The 22,703-nt window shown below is 36.6% G+C and overlaps 1 protein-coding gene across 2 annotated transcripts in view; it reads left to right on the forward strand.

Annotated features, from left to right (window-relative positions):
- Positions 1-22,703, forward strand: part of HDAC9 (histone deacetylase 9) — a 957,815-nt gene that overhangs the window by 712,853 nt on the left and 222,259 nt on the right. For both annotated transcript variants that reach the window (XM_042919682.1, XM_042919691.1), the window contains exon 19: positions 19,965-20,072. In XM_042919682.1, the coding sequence (XP_042775616.1) occupies positions 19,965-20,072 (108 nt within the window). The remainder of the gene's footprint in view (positions 1-19,964; positions 20,073-22,703) is intronic.

The following is a 22,703-nucleotide window of genomic DNA, read 5'->3' on the forward strand; positions in this document are numbered from 1 at the left end:
GTGTTCCTCTTAGTGTTGAACAAAAGAGAGAAAGCATGTGGGTTTACCCACACATTGTCATCATAAATCCATCCCAGCTCCATTTCAAAAGTCTCAGGATTTCAGCAGAACATCTAACATGAAATGAATATATACATTCAAAGAAGAGGCATATTGTATCACATGGGAGAAGGGAGGAGGCCATTGTTAAAGGCTGCAGAGCCAACCAAAGAATACAGTGAAGAATACCATAGGTCCTTGGCCCAGAAATATGACTGTCAACATACTCCTACAGGAATCACCCAGATTACAGAGGGCTTTCAAGAGATTCTGAAGTACTGCTACCTAAATAACGCGGAACCTTCCTTGAGTGGTTTTATGGCTTTAGGGTGTATGTCTTTCCACCGAGCTCTAGAGTCAGAGAAATCAGCAATGTAAACTCTATCTTACAGTTATTTGACTTATCTTAGCCACAGTTTCTTCATCTTTAAAATGGGGACAGTTGGGCCTCTCTCATTGCATTATTATGAGGATCAAATATGGTGATGTAGTTTATCAGTGGCAACTCTGTGTAGTGAATGGACCTACTGCATTCTGATGGGTGGCCCTCATTAGGTCTTGTTTTGCAAAGAATAAAGAAGCTGCTGCCTCAAAGGTATGATTTTAAATCTTCCTCAAAGTCCTGAAACCTTCAGGTCCCATCTGACATACTACCCAGCTAATGTTCTCCCGTTAGAATCGTGGCAGTTTAGGGAGACTAGTAAGAAGGATATGGAGATTGTTTTCAGAAGCCCTTGTAATGAGATACACAGAGAAACTTGATTTAGAAATTAGAACATTTGGATTCAAGTCTCCACATTGTCTCTGATTCAACAGAACTGGATGGGGCCTGAAATTCTGCATCTCTTACCCATATGATGTCAATGTTACTCATCCATGAACCACACTTTGAATGATAAGATCCTGTATGACTACAAAGGCGCAAATAATTTAATTTTTCTAGGCTTCAATTTCTTTATCTCTGAAGTAGAGGTAATTAATGAAACATACTTTATCATCTCCTTTGGGGGTCAAATATGGTATTACTTTGTGGTAATACTTTATCTAAATTTAAAACAGATTTTTTTAAGTTTATTTATTTTGAAAGAGTGAGAAGGTGTGTTTGGGGGAGAGGTAGAGACAGGAAGAAGAGGATCTGGAGCAGGCTCTGAACTGTCAGTGCAGAGCTTGAGGTAGGGCTTGAACTCACAGACCATGATATCATGACCTGAGCTGAATAAGACTCTTAACCAACTGAGCCACCCAGGCACCCCTAAAATAGCTTTTAAAAAATCAGTTTTTCTGGAGCGATCATAAAGCAGGCTCCCATTAACTTGATACTGGGGATCTGGTTGACAAGGACTTACAGGGATGTCTTGTCTTCTTAGGGCAAATAGTTAAGACCTGGAAGTTCTATGATGAGTAGGGGTACACCATGACAGAGGATGGGGGCCCTAGAGGCACCCCAGATATTGCTGGTTATCAAGCTAGAGAAAGGAGGAACCTAATGCTAGTAAATGAAAGCTATAGATCTAGGTGTGGTGCTAACTAAAGAAACATGTTCTTCACGAAATCAGTGATGTAATGCAGGACTTGAACGGGGAAACTATTTTTACATTTTAGCCAGAGTCAAACCCTGTCAAGAAATATATCACTATAGAATTGGCTTATTTTCATCCATTAATTGATTCTCTTGGCACACATTTATTAAGGATCTATTATGTGTCAGATGTGTGAAGATACCCCCTTAGCACTGCGCTCATGGCTCTTAACACTAGTTCTCATCATATATCATTAAGAAGAGATCTATAGAACAAACAATATAGAAAATCTTTTTTTAGTTCTTATCTGCATTTGTCTGCTCAGGCTGCCATATAAAGACACCACAGACTGGCTAGCTTCAACAACAGAAATCGTCGTTTACCAGTAGCTATATAAATATAGGGTATTCCTAAATAATAGCTCAGGTATCCCATGAAGTTATTGATTGTTTTCCAAGCTTCACAGTCATCCTGTATATGGAACGTCATGTAACTAGCCTACTGCAAGGAAATCCAGAGGAAAGAAAAGAAACACGTACAAAACAAACAAAACAAAAACATCTACTTATAAAACCTGATTAACCTTTTATTTTTTATTTTTTTAAAAAACATTTTTCATGTTTATTTTTTATTTTATTTTATTTTTTTTCAATATATGAAATTTATTGTCAAATTGGTTTCCATACAACACCCAGTGCTCATCCCAAAAGTGCCCTCCTTAATACCCATCACCCACCCTCCCCTCCCTCCCACCCCCCATCAACCCTCAGCTTGTTCTCAGTTTTTAGGAGTCTCTTATGCTTTGGCTCTCTCCCACTCTAAGCTCTTTTTTTTTCCTTCCCCTCCCGCATGGGTTTGTGTTAAGTTTCTCAGGATCCACATAAGAGTGAAAACATATGGTATCTGTGTTTCTCTGCATGGCTTATTTCACTTAGCCTAACATTCTCCAGTTCCATCCACGTTGCTACAAAGGGCCATATTTCATTCTTTCTCATTGCCACGTAGTACTCCGTTGTGTGTATAAATCACAATTTCTTTATCCATTCATCAGTTGATGGACATTTAGGCTCTTTCCATAATTTGGCTATTGTTGGGAGTGCTGCTATAAACATTGGGGTACAAGTGCCCCTATGCATCAGTACTCCTGTATCCCTTGGGTAAATTCCTAGCAGTGCTATTGCTGGGTCATAGGGTAGGTCTATTTTTAATTTTTTGAGGAACCTCCACACTGTTTTCCAGAGTGGCTGCTCCAATTTGCATTCCCACCAACAGTGCAAGAGGGTTCCCGTTTCTCCACATCCTCTCCAGCATCTATAGTCTCCTGATTTGTTCATTTTGGCCACTCTGACTGGCGTGAGGTGATATCCGAGTGTGGTTTTTGATTTGTATTTTCCTGATGAGGAGTGATGTTGAGCATCTTTTCATGTGCCTGTTGGCCATCCGGATGTCTTCTTTAGAGAATGTCTATTCATGTTTTCTGCCCATTTCTTGACTGGGTTATTTGTTTTTCGGGTGTGGAGTTTGGTGAGCTCTTTATAGATTTTGGATACTAGCCCTTTGTCCGATATGTCATTTGCAAATATCTTTTCCCATTCCGTTGGGTGCCTTTTAGTTTTGTTGGTTGTTTCCTTTGCTGTGCAGAAGCTTTTTATCTTCATGAGGTCCCAGTAGTTCATTTTTGCTTTTAATTCCCTTGCCTTTGGGGATGTGTCCAGTAAAAAAATTGCTACTACTGAGGTCAGAGAGGTCTTTTCCTGCTTTCTCCTCTAGGGTTTTGATGGTTTCCTGTCTCACATTCAGGTCCTTTATCCATTTTGAGTTTATTTTTGTGAATGGTGTGAGAAAGTGGTCTAGTTTCAATCTTCTGCATGTTGCTGTCCAGTTCTCCCAGCACCATTTGTTAAAGAGACTCTTTTTTCCATTGGATGTTCTTTCCTGCTTTGTCAAAGATGAGTTGGCCATACTTCTGTGGTTCTAGTTCTGGGGTTTCTATTCTATTCCATTGGTCTATGTGTCTGTTTTTGTGCCAATACCATGCTGTCTTGATGATGACAGCTTTGTAGTAGAGGCTAAAGTCTGGGATTGTGATACCTCCTGCTTTGGTCTTCCTCTTCAAAATTACTTTGGCTATTCGGGGCCTTCTGTGGTTCCATATGAATTTTAGGATTGCTTGTTCTGGCTTCGAGAAGAATGCTGGTGCAATTTTGATTGGGATTGCATTGAATGTGTAGATAGCTTTGGGTAGTATTGACATTTTGACAATATTTATTCTTCCAGTCCATGAGCACGGAATGTTTTTCCATTTCTTTATATCTTCTTCAATTTCCTTCATAAGCTTTCTATAGTTTTCAGCATACAGATCTTTTACATCTTTGGTTAGATTTATCCCTAGGTATTTTATGCTTCTTGGTGCAATTGTGAATGGGATCAGTTTCTTTATTTGTCTTTCTGTTGCTTCATTATTAGTGTATAAGAATGCAACTGATTTCTGTACATTGATTTTGTATCCTGCAACTTTGCTAAATTCATGTATCTGTTCTAGCAGACTTTTGGTGGAGTCTGTTGGATTTTCCATGTATAATATGTCGTCTGCAAAAAGTGAAAGCTTAACTTCATCTTTGCCGATTTTGATGCCTTTGATTTCCTTTTGTTGTCTGCTTGCTGATGCTAGAACTTCCAACACTGTGTTAAACAACAGCGGTGAGAGTGGGCATCCCTGTCGTGTTCCTGATCTCAGGGAAAAAGCTCTCAGTTTTTCCCCATTGAGGATGATGTGAGCTGTGGGCTTTTCATAAATGGCTTTTATGATGTTTAAGTATGTTCCTTCTATCCCGACTTTCTTGAGGGTTTTTATTAAGTAAGTTTGCTGAATTTTGTCAAATGCCTTTTCTGCATCTATTGACATGATCATATGGTTCTTATCTTTTCTTTTATTAATGTGATGTATCATGTTGATTGATTTGCAAATGTTGAACCAGCCCTGCATCCCAGGAATGAATCCCACTTGATCATGGTGAATAATTCTTTTTATATGCTGTTGAATTTCATTTGCTAGTATCTTATTGAGAATTTTTGCATCCATATTCATCAGGGATATTGGCCTGTAGTTCTCTTTTTTAACTGGGTCTCTCTCTGGTTTAGGAATCATCATGTTTGTTTATTTTTAAGAGAGAGAGAGAGAGAGCACAAATGGTGGAGGGGCAGAGAGAGAGTGAGACAGAATCTGAAGCAGGCTCCAGGCTGTGAGCCATCAGCACAGAGCCAACGAGAGGCTCGAACTTGTGAGCTGTGAGATCGTGACCTCAGCTGAAGTCAGACGCTCAATGTACTGAGCCACCCAGGTGCCTCTTGATTAGCTTTTTAAACAATCATTCCCCATTTATTCTTAAGATGCTAATGCCCAGGATAGAAAAATATATCTTTATCCTATCCCTGACAGCAGTGAAGATTTCGTCAACTCTATGTTGTTTTAAAAAATAGGTATTTTCTAATAGTGCTAGAGATTGGAAATTAAAGATCAAGTTGCAGGCAGGATTGGTTTCTCCTGAGGCCTATCTCTGCGGTTTGCAGATGGACACTTTTTCACTGTGTCTTTACATGGCTTTTTCTCTTTGTGTGCACATAACTGGTGTCTCTTTCTCTACTTACAGGGACACCAGTCATATTACCTCTTTAAAGTCCCTATCTGCAAATATGGTCAAATTGGGGTTAGATCTTCATCATTTGAATTTGGGGAGAACACAATTCCATCCATATCAAAATCTATTATCTAGGGTTGACTTTGATTGAAATCCCAGTTCTGTGTCTTATCAACTGTGTAACTGTTCGAATTACTTAACCTCTCTGAAGCTCAGTTCCTCTTTTGTTAAAGTGACTAATAGTACATGAGGAATAAATTAGGTAATGATTTAAAATGTTTAACACAGTGTCTGGCACTTATTTGTTGCCCCAATCCATCCCCTGCATCTTTTTTAGATGCTGACCAGAGATATTTACTTTGTGCTTTCTTTGAGTAGTAAGTTTGACTTGTTATCTCTTCCCCTGAATCTACTAACAGTCTAAGCTTTTCTCTCTTTGAATCTTTCATACTCCCACCCCAACTTTCACTGTTGCCGAAAAGAAAATATGTATTGTAATCTTCAGTTCTAGCCCTAAGAGTAGAGGCTTGAGGATAGAAAAATATTGAACTTCTCAAATACTTCTTAAGTGGAAAAAGGTAATTATTCTATTTCCTAAAACAAATAAGAAATTTGGCTTGCAGATGTCATTATACATATTGTATAGAGCTTAAAAAAAAATAAGCTATGTTGAAAAATTAAAACTAGAATTTCTCAGAAATTAAATAAAACTGAGATGATTTCAGTGATTTTAAAAAATATTAGATAATTTCTGAGTTACCAAATCAAGATACTGTCTGCAGAAATAGCTGATCCACAATGGGTGATTCATTTAAAATACGTATTTTACCTGAAGTAATGCAAAAGTTAAAAAGATACTTAATTTCCTTCATAGTTTAACTTTTATACAACATGCCTAAAATGGTATAGAATCAGTACTTTGATGAAACCTCTGTTTCTTTGTTAAGTCTGATGTCTCTCAGGAGGTTTCTACGGGCATCTGATCATTATTTAAGCTTAAACTCAGTTATTCAAAAATGCCCTGTGGCCCAAGCAGCAGCATAGCATAGCAGCAGCTGTTTACTGAACTGCTTAGTATTGGCTGAGGACTTTTGGTTCCCAACTTTCAGGATGAAATATTCAAGGCATCCGTGGAAGAATCATGTACCACATTAACCATGCTGAGTGCGTATGAAACCTGTTCTGTTAATGGGCAAACTAGTATTATATTTTAACTCTGGGAATATTTCCGAAAAGAATCAACAAGCTAAGTTTCGATTATACAAAGGAGACTGTGCCTAAATTCCTTTTCTTCTAAGTCATTCTCTTTCCCTTTTAAAATACTTTCATATCCACTTTCAGTACAGGTAGCTTAATTTCTATCACGTGCGGCTTTTCAGAGCATTAGCTTTGTTTCGGGTGCCAGAGATTGAGCTATGCTGGATGTGCTTGGAAAAGGCCCACATTCATTCAGGAAACTCCAGTTGAACTAGATCCATATGCAGCTAAAAAAAAAAAAAAAATGTAGCTTTCTGATTAGAAGTAGTTTCTGGCTTCTAGCATTATCACAGATGATTTTTGTTTTTGATGTGCCGCGGAATAAAAAGTAATGTTGGAACCAAAACTCTGAGATTTTTTTTTTCTCTTAGTGAACATATTTACTGAGAACTTACTACTTTCACTGTTGTGTTGCACTATGTTAAACACTTTACATGCATTGACTAATTTAATGCTAATAATAATCCTATGAGGAAGGTGATATAATCCTGTGAATAAGGTGGTTTCATCTCCATTTTATTTAGAGCATGGTTAATAAACTTGCCCATGTTTGAACAGCTTGTAAATGGAAATAGTTTTCAAGGTCTCTAACTCTAACTCTTGAGTCAAAAAATAGGTAAGGTGATACTGCACTAAACAGTGATGAAGCCATTGCCAAAGCTATCACCTAACATAATGGAATAAAGTGGAAGAGTCCAAAGATTGGCTCCTTGGAAAATCTGTTAAAAAGCTTATTAAAAAACCTGACAATTTCTCCAAATCCTGGGGCTATGAAAGCCTCTAGGTACAAACTAGTAGTATAATGCTTTGACAAATTATATTGGTAGCCATTCTCTCTTGGTACAACTTATCTTGTTAGGGTTAATTTATTTTCAAACTCTTAACGCATTTCCAATTTTACCTGTAGCTTTACCTTTTCTTTGTGGCTCTCTTACCCAAGTAGAATTCGATCTTTGTGTAATTTGGAAGGAAAGTCCTTTCTCTGTGAAATCAATGCTCCTCAAATTATTATGTGGTAAAGGACAAGATTTTGTTTGCTTACATTTTATTTCCTGTCACAGAGCAATGCTCTTGTAAAATGTAATAAAAAAGAATTACTAAAAAAGAGATTAAACCGTACAAAATGCAAATTCATTTTTATTAGGTTCAACAGATATAAAATTATTCCAAAAATTTGTTATAAAAGTTTCTAAAGGCTTGCTTTTGTTTATCTAGTTGTTACACTGGGACCACCATGGTTCCATGGACCACACTTTGAAGAACAGTGTTCTATATTAGGGAGGTTTTGCTATGGTTGAATTTAAATCAACCATCTTGTTAGTTGTTATATACTTGTTACATCTGTTTTTGCTTGTTTTCTTTTTCTATCTTTTTTCTGCTTTCCTTTGGATTGAATATTTTTGAGAATTATATTTTTATTTCCATTATAGGCTTATTTTATCTATATTTTTAGTAGTTTCTCTAGTATATACATTTATTAATTAATACATTTCAAAGTCAGTAATGTTACACTACTTCTTATATAATGTGACAATCTTATAGTAGTTTGCAGTCCTCTCATTCTACATATTTTGTTGGCATATATCTGACTTTTTACATGTGCCATAAAACCCTCAATAAAATTGTTATTGTTTTTGCTTTGGACAGTCAAGGTTTTAAGGGAATAAAAATAAGGGAAAAGTCTCTTTTATATGAGCCTTCATAATTATGATTTTCAGCACTCTTCATTTCCTGAGTGTTTTTCTTTACCATTTTTTGTATTTCAGGTCTGATGGAAGTATAATACTTCAGCATTTATTTTTCTGAAAATTTTTATTTTACCTTTTAAAGATATTTTTGTTCGTATAGAATTCTGGATTGACATGTTTATCCTTTGAAAACTTTGAAGATGTGACTCCATTGTTTCCTAGCTTAAATAGTTTCTGCTAAGAAATATGCTAACATTCCTTTTCTTAGTTCAAAATTTTATGTAATGTGTTTCTTTTCTCTGCTTCCTTCAGGATTTTTTTTTTAATATTTTAGCAATTTGATAGTGATGTGTCTAGGTGTGGTTTTGTTTTTGTAATTGAATTGATGGCATTTTTTTGTAGTTATGTTTTGAATTTTTTGGATCTGTGGTCTCACTTTTTTTGATAAATTCTCAGTCGTTATCTCTTTAGTATTTCTTCTGCTTTATTTTATTTCTTTCCTCATTCCAAGAATCCAGTTACACCTGTAATAGACTAATTCAGGTTACTTGCTTGTTTTATGACCTTAGCTCCAAACCCCCCCCCCACCCACAGTTAACTATTTATTCAGCACTTGTTATTATTATTATTATTATCATTATTAGCTTTCTCTCCCCCAAACAATAAAGTAAATTTAGACCAATTGTTCTTTTTTTTATATATAACTTGTTTTTTATTTTTTTTAATTTACATCCAAATTAGCATATAGTGCAACAATGATTTCGGGAGTAGATTCCTCAGTGCCCCTTCCCCATTGAGCCCATCCCCCTTCCTATAACCCCTCCCATAACCCTCAATTTGTTCTCCATATTTATGAGTCTCCTCTGTTTTGTCCCCCTCCATTTTCTATATTATTTTTTCCCTTCCCTTGTGTTCATCTGTTTTGTCTCTTAAAGTCCTCATATGAGTGAAGTCATATGATTTTTGTCTTTCTCTGACTAATTTCACTTAGCATAATACCCTCCAATTCCATCCACATAGTTGCAAATGGCAAGATTTCATTCTTTTTGATTGCTGAGTAATATTCCATTATATATATATATATATATATATAATGGAATATATATAATGGAATATATATAATGGAATATATATATAATGGAATATATATATATATATCTCACATCTTATTCATCTATCGATGGACATTTGGGCTCTTTCCATACTTTGGCTATTGTTGATAGTGCTGCTATAAACATTGGTGTGCATGTGTCCCTTCGAAACAGCATCCCTGTGTCCCTTGGATAAATACCTAGTAATGCAATTGCTGGGTTGTAGGGTAGTTCTATTTTTAGTTTTTTGAGGAACCTCCATACTGTTTTCCAGAGTGGCTGCACCAGCTTGCATTGCCACCAACAATGCAAAAGAGATCCTCTTTCTCCACATCCTCACCAACATCTGTTGTTGCCTCTGTTGTTAATATTAGCCATTCTGACAGGTGTAAGGTGGTATCTCCTTGTGGTTTTGATTTGTATTTCCCTGATGATGAGTGATGTTGAGCATTTTTTCATGTATCTGTTAGCCATCTGGATGTCGTCTTTGGAGAAGTGTCTATTCCTGTTTTTGTGCCCATTTCTTCACTGGATTATTTATTTTTTGGGTGTTGTCTTTGATAAATTCTTTATAGATTTTGGATACTAACCCTTTATCTGATATGTCATTTGCAAATATCTTCTCCCATTCTGTTGGTTGCCTTTTAGTTTTGCTGATTGTTTCCTTCGCTGTGCAGAAGATTTTTGTTTTGATGAGGTCCCAGTAGTTCATTTTTGCTTTTGTTTCCCTTGCCTCCGGAGACGTGTTGAGTAAGAAGTTGCTGCGGGCAAGATCAAAGAGGTTTTTACCTGCTTTCTCCTCGAGGATTTTGATGGCTTCCTGTCTTACATTGAGGACTTTCATCCATTTTGAGTTTATTTTTGTGTATGATGTAAGAAAATGGTCCAGGTTCATTCTTCTGCATGTCACTGTCCAGTTTTCCCAGCACCACTTGCTGAAAAGATTGTCATTATTCCATTGGATATTCTTTCCTGCTTTGTTCAAAGATTAGTTGGCCATCGGTTTGTGGGTCCATTTCTGAGTTCTGTATTCTGTTACATTGATCTCAGTGTCTGTTCTTGTGCCATAGACCAGTTGTTCTTATGTTCACAAACTCTTGAGGGCCATGAAGTTATTAACAAATGAATTCCTATGCACACCCAACATTGTCCAAGGACTGAATAAATATGTGTCAAAAATATGAAGCTACATTTTCAAATTCATGTAGACATTACTGCAATTAATATGCTTCAAGTTAATTTAAAAACATTGCTGAATTATAATTTTCACCACCATGTATTTTCACAGGTAACACATTTGAAAATGCAATAAAACTTTTCATAGTGCTGTGAATATTTGCAGCCTTTACTTAAAATGTTAACCTAAGCATCCTTACTCTAGTCTTATCCTCAGGCAAAGCTAGAATCCTTAATAAACATACCCCGCCCCCCACGAGTTAGAGAAGTTATCTAAGTGCCCCACTCTAAGAAATCTTTAGTTAGGCTATGATCATTTCACACAAGAAATCAACCCATCTAGTTCCTCTGAGATACTTTTTTTTTCCCCATTTCCTACTTTAGAATTTTCAAGCTTTGGGTAGAAGAAATAAGTCACCCTGGACCGCAAAAGTTACGCACTGATAGCCCAGGAGCCATATTTAGCACATCTATAGATAAGTTTCTTTTTAGCTTGGCTGGGGATTTTTTAAAAAATGAGTTCTTCTCAATATTTAAGATTTAAAAAATCACCCCAAAGGCCCCCTCTCTCATTTACCTTACCTTACATTACATCTACATTACCAGTCTGACCTCTGGAGTCTTTCGAACATGCGGCTACTGCTTTAGGCCTGAATTGTTCCACTTCGGTATGTGAGACTCTCTGAGCTATTTTCTTTGTACCTTTTCCTGTTCATGGACTCTACTTGTTGATATTAGTCACTAATACCCTTAACACCAAGGAAGTTCTTTACACTTTAGTTAAATCTAGATTATACCTGCTGCAGATCTGAGGCAGCATTTAAGGAGAAGATTGTTGTTGTTATTGCTGTTTTTTAAACCATAAATTACATGGACAGTGTATATTATCCAGTGTCGAGGTACATATTGGACATTTAGCTTACTTGGAACTCTGATTATTTTGTGCACTGTGTATCATACTTTCATTTTGCTGGTTGAATTTTATGTGGTCATTCTCAGAGTAAACAGTTTTTTTAAAAAAGGAAAAAACCTGATGGTCATTAAGTGCTTACCCGAAGGATTTGCAGATGCACAGAGGCTTCTGAATAAGGGGCTGGGATGGCACTCAAGCAACATCTTGATTTCTTAAAAAATCCTGACCAAGGATTTTGGTCATTTTAATTCATGTTCTTAATTCACAGTAGGATAAAGAAACTGTGAAAGCAATGGTTTTTAAAATATTACTCAGCTCTCAGATGCTCAGAATCTGTTTCAAAGAAAGTGAACATTGGGAAGTGTGACACTTACATATTTCCTCTAAACGAAATGAATCATAACCACTCAAAGGCAGTAGTCTGTCCGTATACTCCCTGCCTTACTTTTATGCAGGGACAAACCCAAAATACTAATGAACAAACATTTCTCAAGGACCTGACTGTGAATAGGTAGAACTTGTCTCTTTCTTTCTTTCTTTTTTCTTTTTCGTATAGGTGCCAATAATCATATGATGTCCTTGATCTTTTATTTTGCCACTGATATTATATAATTATTTCTTTTTTGAAATTATTATAATAAATTGCCATCCACTTCTTTGATGTATTAGGGAAAAATAAGTTGAGATTGAAGCAAAAGAATGGGAAGAACTGTGAAAGGTTTTTCCTGGCTCTGTCACTAAATTCGTGAAACTGAAGAAACTGAAAAGGGCAGAATAGCCCTTTAAAATAAGTTTCTATTAGTGTTGATTCTATTCAGCCGACACAATTATTTGGAAAAATTCAGGAAAAGAACAATGTTGATAAAAATGATTCTTGGTTGTATTCCAAAGAAAAAGCAAGAGAGAAAGCACAACTTTAACAATGAAAATATAAAGCGATTTCCTCCTTGTTCCCTCTCTGTCCTCTGCTCTGCCTCCTCTCTGGACTCTCTCTCTGCTACTTTTGCTGCTTCGTTCTTTCTCTGTGTTTTCCTTTTATTCTTGTCATATTCCATAAAGGATTTAAAGCAACTTTCAAAACAAACATGACGTGTGTGTTCAAAAGTAAGTGTGGTAATCATGGAAAAGTGAAGATAGACACATGAGCTAGGAATGAGATTAGCTTATAAGGTGTGAGCTGTAGTATCTACTATTTTTACTAGAGAAGGTCCACAAATTTGTCGTGGAGAGTTTTAGCAGCCAGTATGAAGAAGGGAGCACTGATATTTATATGGATCTCAATGTTTATAGAGCAAGATTTCTCAACTTTGGCATTATTGACATTGACAGATATTTATTTGTTGTGATGTCCTGTTGCACTGTAAGATGATTAGCAACATTCCTGGCTTCCACTCAACAGACACTGGAAGCTCACCTGCCCCTGCAGTCTTGACAACCAAAAATGTCTTCAGAAATTCACAAATGGGCACCAGGGCTGGGGCGGGAGGGAAGACGGTTTAAAACACCCCCGTTAAGACTACTGCTTTAAAATAATGGTGAACAAATTATAAAATTACAAAATGCCCAGCTACTCCCGATACAACTGTGGCATTTGAAGTTTTGGAATATTTTAGCAATTTTACATGGTAGAGATTCAATACCTTTACAGATAAAAAAGTGATGTAGGTCTTAGCTGTTGCATTTCACTACGAAAATCTTTGATTCTATAAATAGAATTAGAATCTGTTTTTTTCAAAATGATTTTATTTTTTATTCACTTTTTAGATTTTGATTTTATTAACATAAAAATAAGTATGGATTAAGAGCTTATGCTGTTTTTCTGGGTTCTCATTTCCAGCTGCACTAATTACTAGCTAAATAACCTCTTTGAATTTCATATACAGAAATGCTTAATAATAGCATCTATGCCAGTGATTATTGTAAGAATCGTATGAGTTTATATAGGCAATGAGATTTGCATAGTGTCTGGATCTTAATAAGTACTCTATAATTATGAGATAATAGCAGTTATTATTATTGTCATTATTATTTATAGATAATAAAGAATAGAACTTTATAGAATAGGGCAACATATAATAATAAAACTGAAAAACATGAAATTAGATAGAAAACCTTATTAGTTTTCTATCACTTTCTCTGTATATTTCCTGAATTGCATTCTGCTGTGACTCCAAGTGAATAAATGATGTTTCTACCATTCATGTTCCATAGATCAGGTTTGATTCAGTAATCCTCCTTTGTATCTTTTATAGCTATAGAGATTGCAACATGGTAGTCTTCTTTCAGATGTGAATAGTATTACCTAGTGACTAAGTTTTTGTAAGTAAATATGTAACCGGTGCTTTTCAAACCCTTACTGTCTCTTCTACCTCCATGCCTCCATAGAGAATCTTCCTAACTATTTTAGACTAGTGTGAGTAATTGCTATGTGCTTATGAATTGCTAGATTTTTCCCCCCATCTCTTGTTCTTGTCCTCCTCCCTTCCTTCCAGTTGCTGAGGCCTACTGGCCTTTGCTGATTATTCTGGGGTTGTCACATTGCCAGTTGCCCTGGATTTTCTGAGGTCCATAATGAAGTAGAGAATGTGACTCTCTCCCTCTTTTAACATAAATGTTCAATTTGGTACCAAAGTATTTTACTTCAATCTCATTTTTTAACAGAATATAAAATGCATTGCCTATTTCAGTTTTTACTTATAGTTTTCTCCATTTCTTTACCCTTCCTACCCTAATAAATAGACATGAGGCTCTGGAAATATGGGCTAGGAGGATCCCAGTGTCATGCCCTGTACTGTCTTCAGAATTGTGCCTCCTTCTCTGATGACTAAATATTTTTTTGTGAACCAAGCTTGTATAATTCTCTACCCTATTTGTATTTCCACCAGTATCTCACCACATGTGCTTGGTTCCTAATACAGAAAGACTTTTTGTGGGACAGCCTCATCTGACATTTCTGAACTACAGTTTTGGACACATGTAAGGTCCGGACCTTCCTACATGTTTAAAAGTGAGTTGAATTTTGAGGGGACTATTTTCAAATTGATAGATTTTAATTCTGGCAATAAAACAAAGCCTCTGTGGACAGTTACGCAGCAGACTACTAAAGCTGCCTTCATGTTTTGTACATTTATACAGAAATATTTGAAAGTTGAAAACAGTCTGTTTTTCAGAATACTTTGTAATCAAAAGCTTGCTAAAAATTCCAGATTATTTCGGGGGGGTGCAGTAAGTTGCATATTGCCACATTAATTCTAAAATACATTTTTACACCCCTAGTCATATATATAGCATATCACTGGGGACTTCTTCCAGGATCTTGGTTAGACCTTTTTCCCTGTCATTCAGCAGATTAAATTCCTGACCTTAAAAATGGGATACAAAATTAGAATCAGCCATGCTCATTCATATGTGGTAGATATGCTTTCTTTTCTTCTAATGACACTGATCTTCTCCACAATTAACAATATATGCATCTCTTCAAGTTTGAAGAGCTTCCTTTCAATGTTACAATTCTTTTTCTTCAAGATCAACTTACTATTGGATGCAATATTTTTAGGTAATCGTTCAGTCTCTCAGCTTCCTCTCCCAAGATGGCATTTGGGTATCTGAAGGAGGGATGGAAATTTGATGACATCCTTGGACACTCATGTTGTCCTCTGAATATGCAAGCTTCCATGGCAATTTCCCTAGTCCACCTTATTGTTCCTGAATCTCCAGCCTTTGAAGCAGCTCATTTTCTCCTGATTTCACTGCAAGATGGAGTATGTTAGGATTCCCTAGTGGGGTGCTTCTGTTGCACCTTTTGTCGCCTTTTTCCACTGTCTCAGAACCCGAAGGGACGACTTTTGGTTTTTCTTCCTCTTATTATATCCTACCTATAGCCTAGGTCTGTAAGCTTTAGGTCTCATTGTCATAAGTAGAAAAACTCTCTCCTCTGAGTATCAGAGATGCAATAGTAGCATTGTCTTTATACTGTCACTAATATAGGACTATAACCTCAGACCATCAGGCTTAGTTCTTGATATATAAAAGAATTTGGAAAAAATCCTCTTTTACTACAAAATCTGGATTTTTTTGTGTACTGATGCAAAATCCTATTTTGAACGTCAATTTCTTTACATTTATTTTATATCAATGCTAATCTTCCTTTCAGTTCACATTTCACTGCCTCCTAATGTACGTGTACATGTGTGCATGGATATGTATACACACACACACACACACACACACACACACACACACACACACGTATCATGCTGAAGAATAAATTGGTGAACAGACTTAGGAGAAGTGAATGTGGTGTACGGAAAGAACAAAAAAGATACAAGCAAATTAATTTTTTTTCAGATTATAGTAGTTTTGGTTTTAAGAATTTGCTTTGCATATCTCAACAACTTTAGCAAGATCTTAGGAACCAGCTAGTGTAGTCAACAGGATTGCCTTCTGCTGCACTACCATTTCTTTCCCCTTTCCTGGCCTAATCTAAATAATTTACATTGTTTACAATTATTTTCCATGCCCAGATCCAATTCTGTGCCACTGTCCTACTCTCTACCTTCAACTTTCAAATGCTAGAGCACCTGTCTTACAGTTCTAAGCTCTTCTGGTCTCTACCTTTATCATCATTGTATTATCATCTCACCTCCTTAATCCCAGTTATAGATATCCACCAAAGTCTAATCCTTCTTGCTCTTTTTCCTTTTTTATCCCCCAACCACTCAGGATCCCATTCCATGCCAGGAGCCATTAACAATTGGTGGAGTCAACTGTCCTCTCTTACCTAGAGTTTTTTTCTGCTGTCAAAGCTTTGCAGTAGTTAAAATCAGAGCTTTTATATGAACATGTCCTTCTTGATGGTATCACTCATGTAGGGAAATGTTTTTGGCAGTTTCTCCAACCAGTAAAATGGATATATCAGGATAAGAAATACTTTTTTCCATTGAGAATGGCAGGAAGTAGATTTGGACGTCTCTTCTAGTGACATAGTCAGGAGAGTTCATAAGTTGTGCAAGATTTCTTACCATTGGAGCTCTTGTTAAACTATAACATGGCAAATATATGTGTGTAGCTTTTAGTAGCTAAATAGCTAATGCTCCTGAAAAACTACTTGGAACACAATGTCTTAGGAAAATATGATTATAAATTGACTTATAAACAAGTTTTTGGGATATAACCTTGCTACATACTGAATTGTATCCTTCCCCCAATTCATATTTTGAAGCCCTAACTCCTGATGTGATTTAATTTAATAGGGTTTTTTGAGGGTAATTAAGGTTAAAGGTGGTCATATGGATGGGATCTTTAATAGAATGGTAGCTTTCTAAGAAGAGGAAGAGAGAGGGGTCTGTCTCTACATGCACTCACTGAGGAAAGGCCATGTGAGGACATTGTGAAAAGGCAGCCATCTGCAAGCCAGGATGAAACCTGAAACAGAATTTTAACTAGAAACCAAATTGGCTGATACCTTCTTGGACTTCCTAGCCTCCTGAACTGGGAGAAATAAAATCTTGTTATTTAAGCCTCTCAGTGTATGATATTTTGTTATGGCAGGTGAGCTAAGACAACATCTGTTAATAAATTCAGAATTAAATACAATTACCATTTATGGAAAGATTATATCCAAAAAACTTGACCATTATTAAGTTAGTTATAAACTAAATATACACAAAACAGGTTGAAATAGTTCTTTAACTACATGTTTTTCACGTTTAAATGTAAGTAAATAAATGGCTGATAAATTTCATAGATCCCTAACAAACCTGTTTAAGGATAAGCCTGAACTTTGGATGTAGTCAAAATCTCAAGTATCCATTAAGCATCTATGTGTCTAGCATTCTTTCAACCAATGATCATACCTTTTTGACAAAAGTAACCCCCATACTATATAACTCTTAGCATCTATTACATAGTGGGTACCTAACAAATGTTAGCCAAATTTAAAAAAAGTAAGTATCTTGATTAGTAGAAGTTTATACACAAAAATTGATGGCACAGACACAGAATTTTATCTCTCCAAGAATTCCAAAATCTTCTGAGTGTATTCCAAAGTCAAGTAAAAAGGAATTATATGTGGAATTATATGTAGAATTATGTGTGGTTTTGAGTTACTCATTAAGTCTTTGGGATTTATTTATTTATTTTTAATTTTTTTTTAACATTTATTTATTATTGAGAAACAGAGACACAGAGCATGAGCAGGGGAGGGGCAGAGAGAGGGGGAGAGCCAGAATCCTAAGTAGGCTCCAGGCTCTGACCTGTCAGCACAGAGCCCGACGCGGGACTCAAACTCACTAACTGTGAGATCATGACTTGAGCCGAAGTCGGTTGCTTAACCAGCTGAGCCACCCAGGCGCCCCAAGTCTTTGGGATTTATTGATATGTTTTATGTTTGCTTGCTTTTACAATAATTTTAAATTTGGCTTTTAAATATTTATTTATTTTGGGGAAGAGAGAGAGAGAGTGAGTGAGAGGGAGAGGGAAGAAGAGAGGGAGAGAGAGAGCATGCACGCAGGGGAGGGACAGAGAGGGAATCCCAGTCAGGCTCCACAATATCAGCACAGAGCCCAACACAGGGCTCAAAGTGTTAGATCATGACCTGAGCCAAAATTCAGAGTGGACGTTTAACTGGCTAAGCCACCCACGTGCCCCAACTTTAAATCTGATTAATGAGGACTTACTATGGCACCTGTAGCTCTGTAATACTGACTAAAAATGATGCAGCACAATGTAAATGTTGGTTTTCATTTTAAACTTGAACAACTATCTTCCTCAAGGATATGTTTATATGAAGCTCAGATAAGTGTTTACATTGTTCAGTAAAAATAAAGCTTTTGGTTTGGAGGGCAAATGATTTGGTTCCCATGTCCATTTGATGATTCTTTCACTTTTTAGCTGGTAGTGTTTACCATGATGGTGTCGACTATGACGAAGGCTTGATGTTCTTAGAAAGCAAGAGTTATTTCAGGAGTGTAGTAGAAAGACAGGTGATGTCAGAGTCAGGGGTCTGTGTGAAGGTTTTGGGTCAGCTGAGTAGCTTCTCTAAGCCATGGTGTGCTCGTTCAATAAACACTTATTAGGCTGGTACTATGTGTAAGGCATTTTAAATGGGTTTAATAGTAGCCTAAATAGTAGTACCTAACATTTGCTTATCACTTACTCATTTAATCCTCACCAAAATCATATGTGGATGGTACTTTAAAAAGTTGGTGTGTCACAGGTAAGGGAACCAAAGTGCAGAGATGTTAATTAGTTGCCCACTGTCATTCAGGTTTTAGCGGTAGCCATAACCTCACTGTGACAGTTTGATTCAGAAACCTCTCTTCACCACCACTCTGCTGTTGTTGAAAAGATCCTAATTTTTCTATTTATTTATGTATTTATTTATGGTTCTCACTTATTATTTATTTATTCATTGATCTTGACAATTTAAGTTGGTAAGGATCTCATGAGAAAAGGCATGTTAAAATGCTTAGGAAACTGCTTAATGCATTGTGAATATGTGTAATTGTTATTTATTGTATTTGTTCCACGTCATTAGGTCTCTTTAATTCTTTTAAAAATATCTTTATTTTGGGTGGGATTTCCATTCTTTGACCAATTCAAAAAGTCTTTCTACTTGCACAGTCACAAATTTTTTATTACATTTCCTGGTGCTTGAAGTAATTTATGTGTTGTAACTTTAAAGACCTCTACCATTCGTTTTTTTTTTTTTTTTTACATATATTAAGAAATATTTTACACATAAATATATGTAACATATATATATCTTTATAAACCACTGTTATTGTACTTTTCTTGTCCTTGTTATATGTTATCTTATTGGATGCATGAAAAAGAGTAAACAGTATTTGATAAAGGTAAATCAAAAATATCAGTTCATACTTTGTTTTCATAAGAATGTTCTCTTACAGAAGCAACCATGTATTTTAATGGCCTCTCCAATTTTAATAATACCAATCTGCATGAAGACCAGCTGCCAAACTGTAATAAATGTTAGAAATTTTAAGCTTCTACTTTGAAAACCAAATTGTTCCTTGCAGTTGAATATTGTGAATGTTTTAAGTGTGAGGACCACACACTCCTTCCATTTAGTTGGAGAACCTGAACTGTGGTTGCTACTTCCTACTCACTGACTGCTACTGCTACCTGCCTAATAATTGTCTTTGGCTCCCTGTAAACCTGCAGCCAGAAAGGTATTTGAATTTTCCCCCGCTAGCACTTGCAAATCCGATTTTTATGTATAGCTAAGTGCTCTTAGCTTTTACTCTATCTACTACTGGGGCCTGGTTTCTAGCAGGCCTGTAACTACGCCAGATCCAGCCTATGTAATGCTGTTTGTAATGAGAAATCTAAACAGGGAATGGCAGTGAGGCATGGCAGGAATGTGTTTCCATTGGAGAAGTCAGTATAGAGAAAAAGTATAAGCAAAGCCGTGTCCAGAAGGTCTTTTCAGCTGGCCAGGGTGGAAGACTAATGTTATTGTACATAGGTTGTTAGCCTGCCAGCCCTTCCTCACAAATTTGCTTTCTCTCTCTTTTCCCTTCTCCTCTTCTTCCCTCCCCCTCCCTCCCTTTTTCATCTATTCCTTGTCCTTCTCATTTTCCCTCTCTCGTTTCTTCGGGCTGTGCTGACTGTTTGCTCAGGTGGACAGTGACACCATTTGGAATGAGCTGCACTCGTCCGGTGCTGCACGCATGGCTGTTGGCTGTGTCATCGAGCTGGCTTCCAAAGTGGCCTCAGGAGAGCTGAAGGTGAGGTCTGGGTTGCATTAAGTGTGGGAAATCCAGAGAAGAAGCTGAAACACTGATGTTGTTGTTTGGGAATTGTGGGGAGTGTGGTGTGGTAATAAAAGAAAAGGGGCAGAGGGAAGAGGGCAGAAAGATGGCCACTAAGGTGTGATAATAACTAGTCTGTAGGTAGGTAGTAGCTGGTCCTGCTCAGAAGGCCTTCCTCTCCTTGGGGAAACTGTGGTCAGGGCACTCTGGTGTGTTTTTAAGAGCATAGACATGGTGAGTAAAGCTATGGTCCAGGTTAAAAATACCCAGTGTATACATGTCTGTCATGCCCTCCTGGGATTCTCTTTTGAAGCAATTTTTAAAATATGATTACTGAATACTCTGTATAAGCTCAGAATACCACCCAGAGAGAGGGGAGGGAAGGGGGAGAAAGGTAAATACCAGACGGGAAGGATTGGGAGGAAGAAGGAAATTGTTGATTAAAAGGGTAATGATCCAGAGTATGTTTTTCCATGAAAGAACTTCAAAAATGATCTACGCTTTATTGTTCTTTTTACGGTCTCTTCTTTTCTACATCACATGAAAAGAACAATGTCCAAACCCCAATGTTTCCCAGTCTAAACAATTTATAAAAGCCAGAGACCTGACAGATTTTGACATTTTATTTGGTATTTTAACAGTGCTATTTAAAGGTATGCCATGTGCGTCTTGAATGCAGTTGCCCCTATAAACTTTGTTGGTGCTAACCTGGCTTTTTAATGCACTAGTTCACACACTTTGTAAGGAAATCTGAGTGGTATTTGATTTGGTATTTTTAGCAATTATAGGGATTAGGGGAAATATGATGTGAACAATATAGGCACCACAAATTGTGTTTATCTAAAATCTAATTAGGAGTATTTTTCTTTTTATCTAATGAATCTTTATTCACTTACACCTGACTGTTCCACTTGTGTTAAAAAAAGGAGGATAGGAAGGTACACTTTACCATGCATTATCTTCCCAGAAGTCTTTGCTGTAACTCTTTAAGAAGTCTTAAGAAGCTTTATGTGTAGTTGACATGATTAGCATCAGAACATTGATTGCTCGTCTTAGGGGATTTATGGGGCCAGTAATGTGGTGCATACTACTCAGTCTTTACCTTTGGTCATGAGCTATTGCAAAGAGGAAAGGAATCAGCCTTACGGAGATGTTTTGGCTGTCTCCCAGTAGCACTTTAACAATAATTCTTCCTGTTTGAGTATGTCACTTGTAGCATTGGACTAAATTGACATTAAAAAAAAATAATATTTGAAGGTCTTATTTTCAAAGGAATTCAAAAAACATAAAACAGCTAAGGCATAGTACTATAATTTTTAGAAGACAATGCTGTCGCAGACCCATTTAACAACAAAGAAAATGATTATGTTAGCATGCACAATTTCTAATTGTTTTGATTCTGTGGGAGTTTAATCAATAATTTTCAAGCATAATGCCTGCATATTACACTCAAAATCATCATTGTTAGTAGCCTTAGGAAATACAGAATTGCCAAATGTACGTGTGAAGAGTGTTTAACAGAAACCTATTTCTCTTTTTTAGGAGGTAGTCATTTAAAATAGCCAATTACAAACAAAGTGTCAATAACATATAGCATGGACATGGTGACCACCAGCTGTACCAACACTGGCTATTTATATTAAGAACAAAGATTTGTACAAATGCTTTCTTCCCCCTTGGTTGAGAAATTAGCAGGTGTGGTTAAAAAAAATAGAGGAGAAAAGATGAGAGAATAAGAGCCAGCCTAAAGATCAAGAAATCTTGGTCTAAGGTCTGCCACTTAAATCCTCTGTCATTGGTGGCAAATCATTTAACTTCTTTGGGCTTCAGTTTCTTGTTCTGCAAAATCATCAGGGTGGAATTTATAATGTTGAATGTTGTACGTGGTGCTGTTTGCAAATGAAAATTAGATTTGATTCTCAAATATACATACTATGGCACATCAAATAATAGATATTCTAAAATTGATTTCAACTTATTTTGATGAATATTTGAGATACTGCAGCTCATTTATATTTCTGATTGTTAAGCCCAAAGTAAAAGTCCAAGACAGGACTATAACAAAGGCACTACTGCTGACAGGTCAAGAGACTGAACCTCCTGATTGCTAATAATTTTAGGAGGCCTGTGGGAATGCCATGTGGGAAAGGTAGCAGTTACAAATGATTTGTAGCCACAGTGAAGAACTGAGGTAGAGAACCATGTTTGAGGACCTCTAGCTAAGCAGAAATGTCACTCAGTGTCCACCTGTCTCAGCCTCCAGTATGACAGGGCTGGTACACTTGCTGGCCAGTGCAGTTGACACTCCTGGCTGTGGAGTCACTTCATTCCAATCTGTGAAGAGAACAGAGAAGCTTATTTGAGGACACTGGTAAGTTAGCCTCTGATAAGAAAACTTCAGAGTTAATTTTTTGGTTTTCAGCATCTGCATTCAGTTCTCCTATGTTCTACTAGTAAATCAATAACTCACTGAAACAAAACCGGCACATCATAATGCTCTATTTTGTGAGACTGCACTAATTTTGCTTGGAAAACAGAGAATAATTAAGAGCTTTATTTCAAATAGGGTGGGCCTGGATGGAGTACTGAACTGAGAGGTGGGAGACA

The sequence above is a fragment of the Panthera leo genome, chromosome A2 (genome assembly GCF_018350215.1).
Source record: "Panthera leo isolate Ple1 chromosome A2, P.leo_Ple1_pat1.1, whole genome shotgun sequence".
Lineage (NCBI taxonomy): Eukaryota > Metazoa > Chordata > Mammalia > Carnivora > Felidae > Panthera > Panthera leo.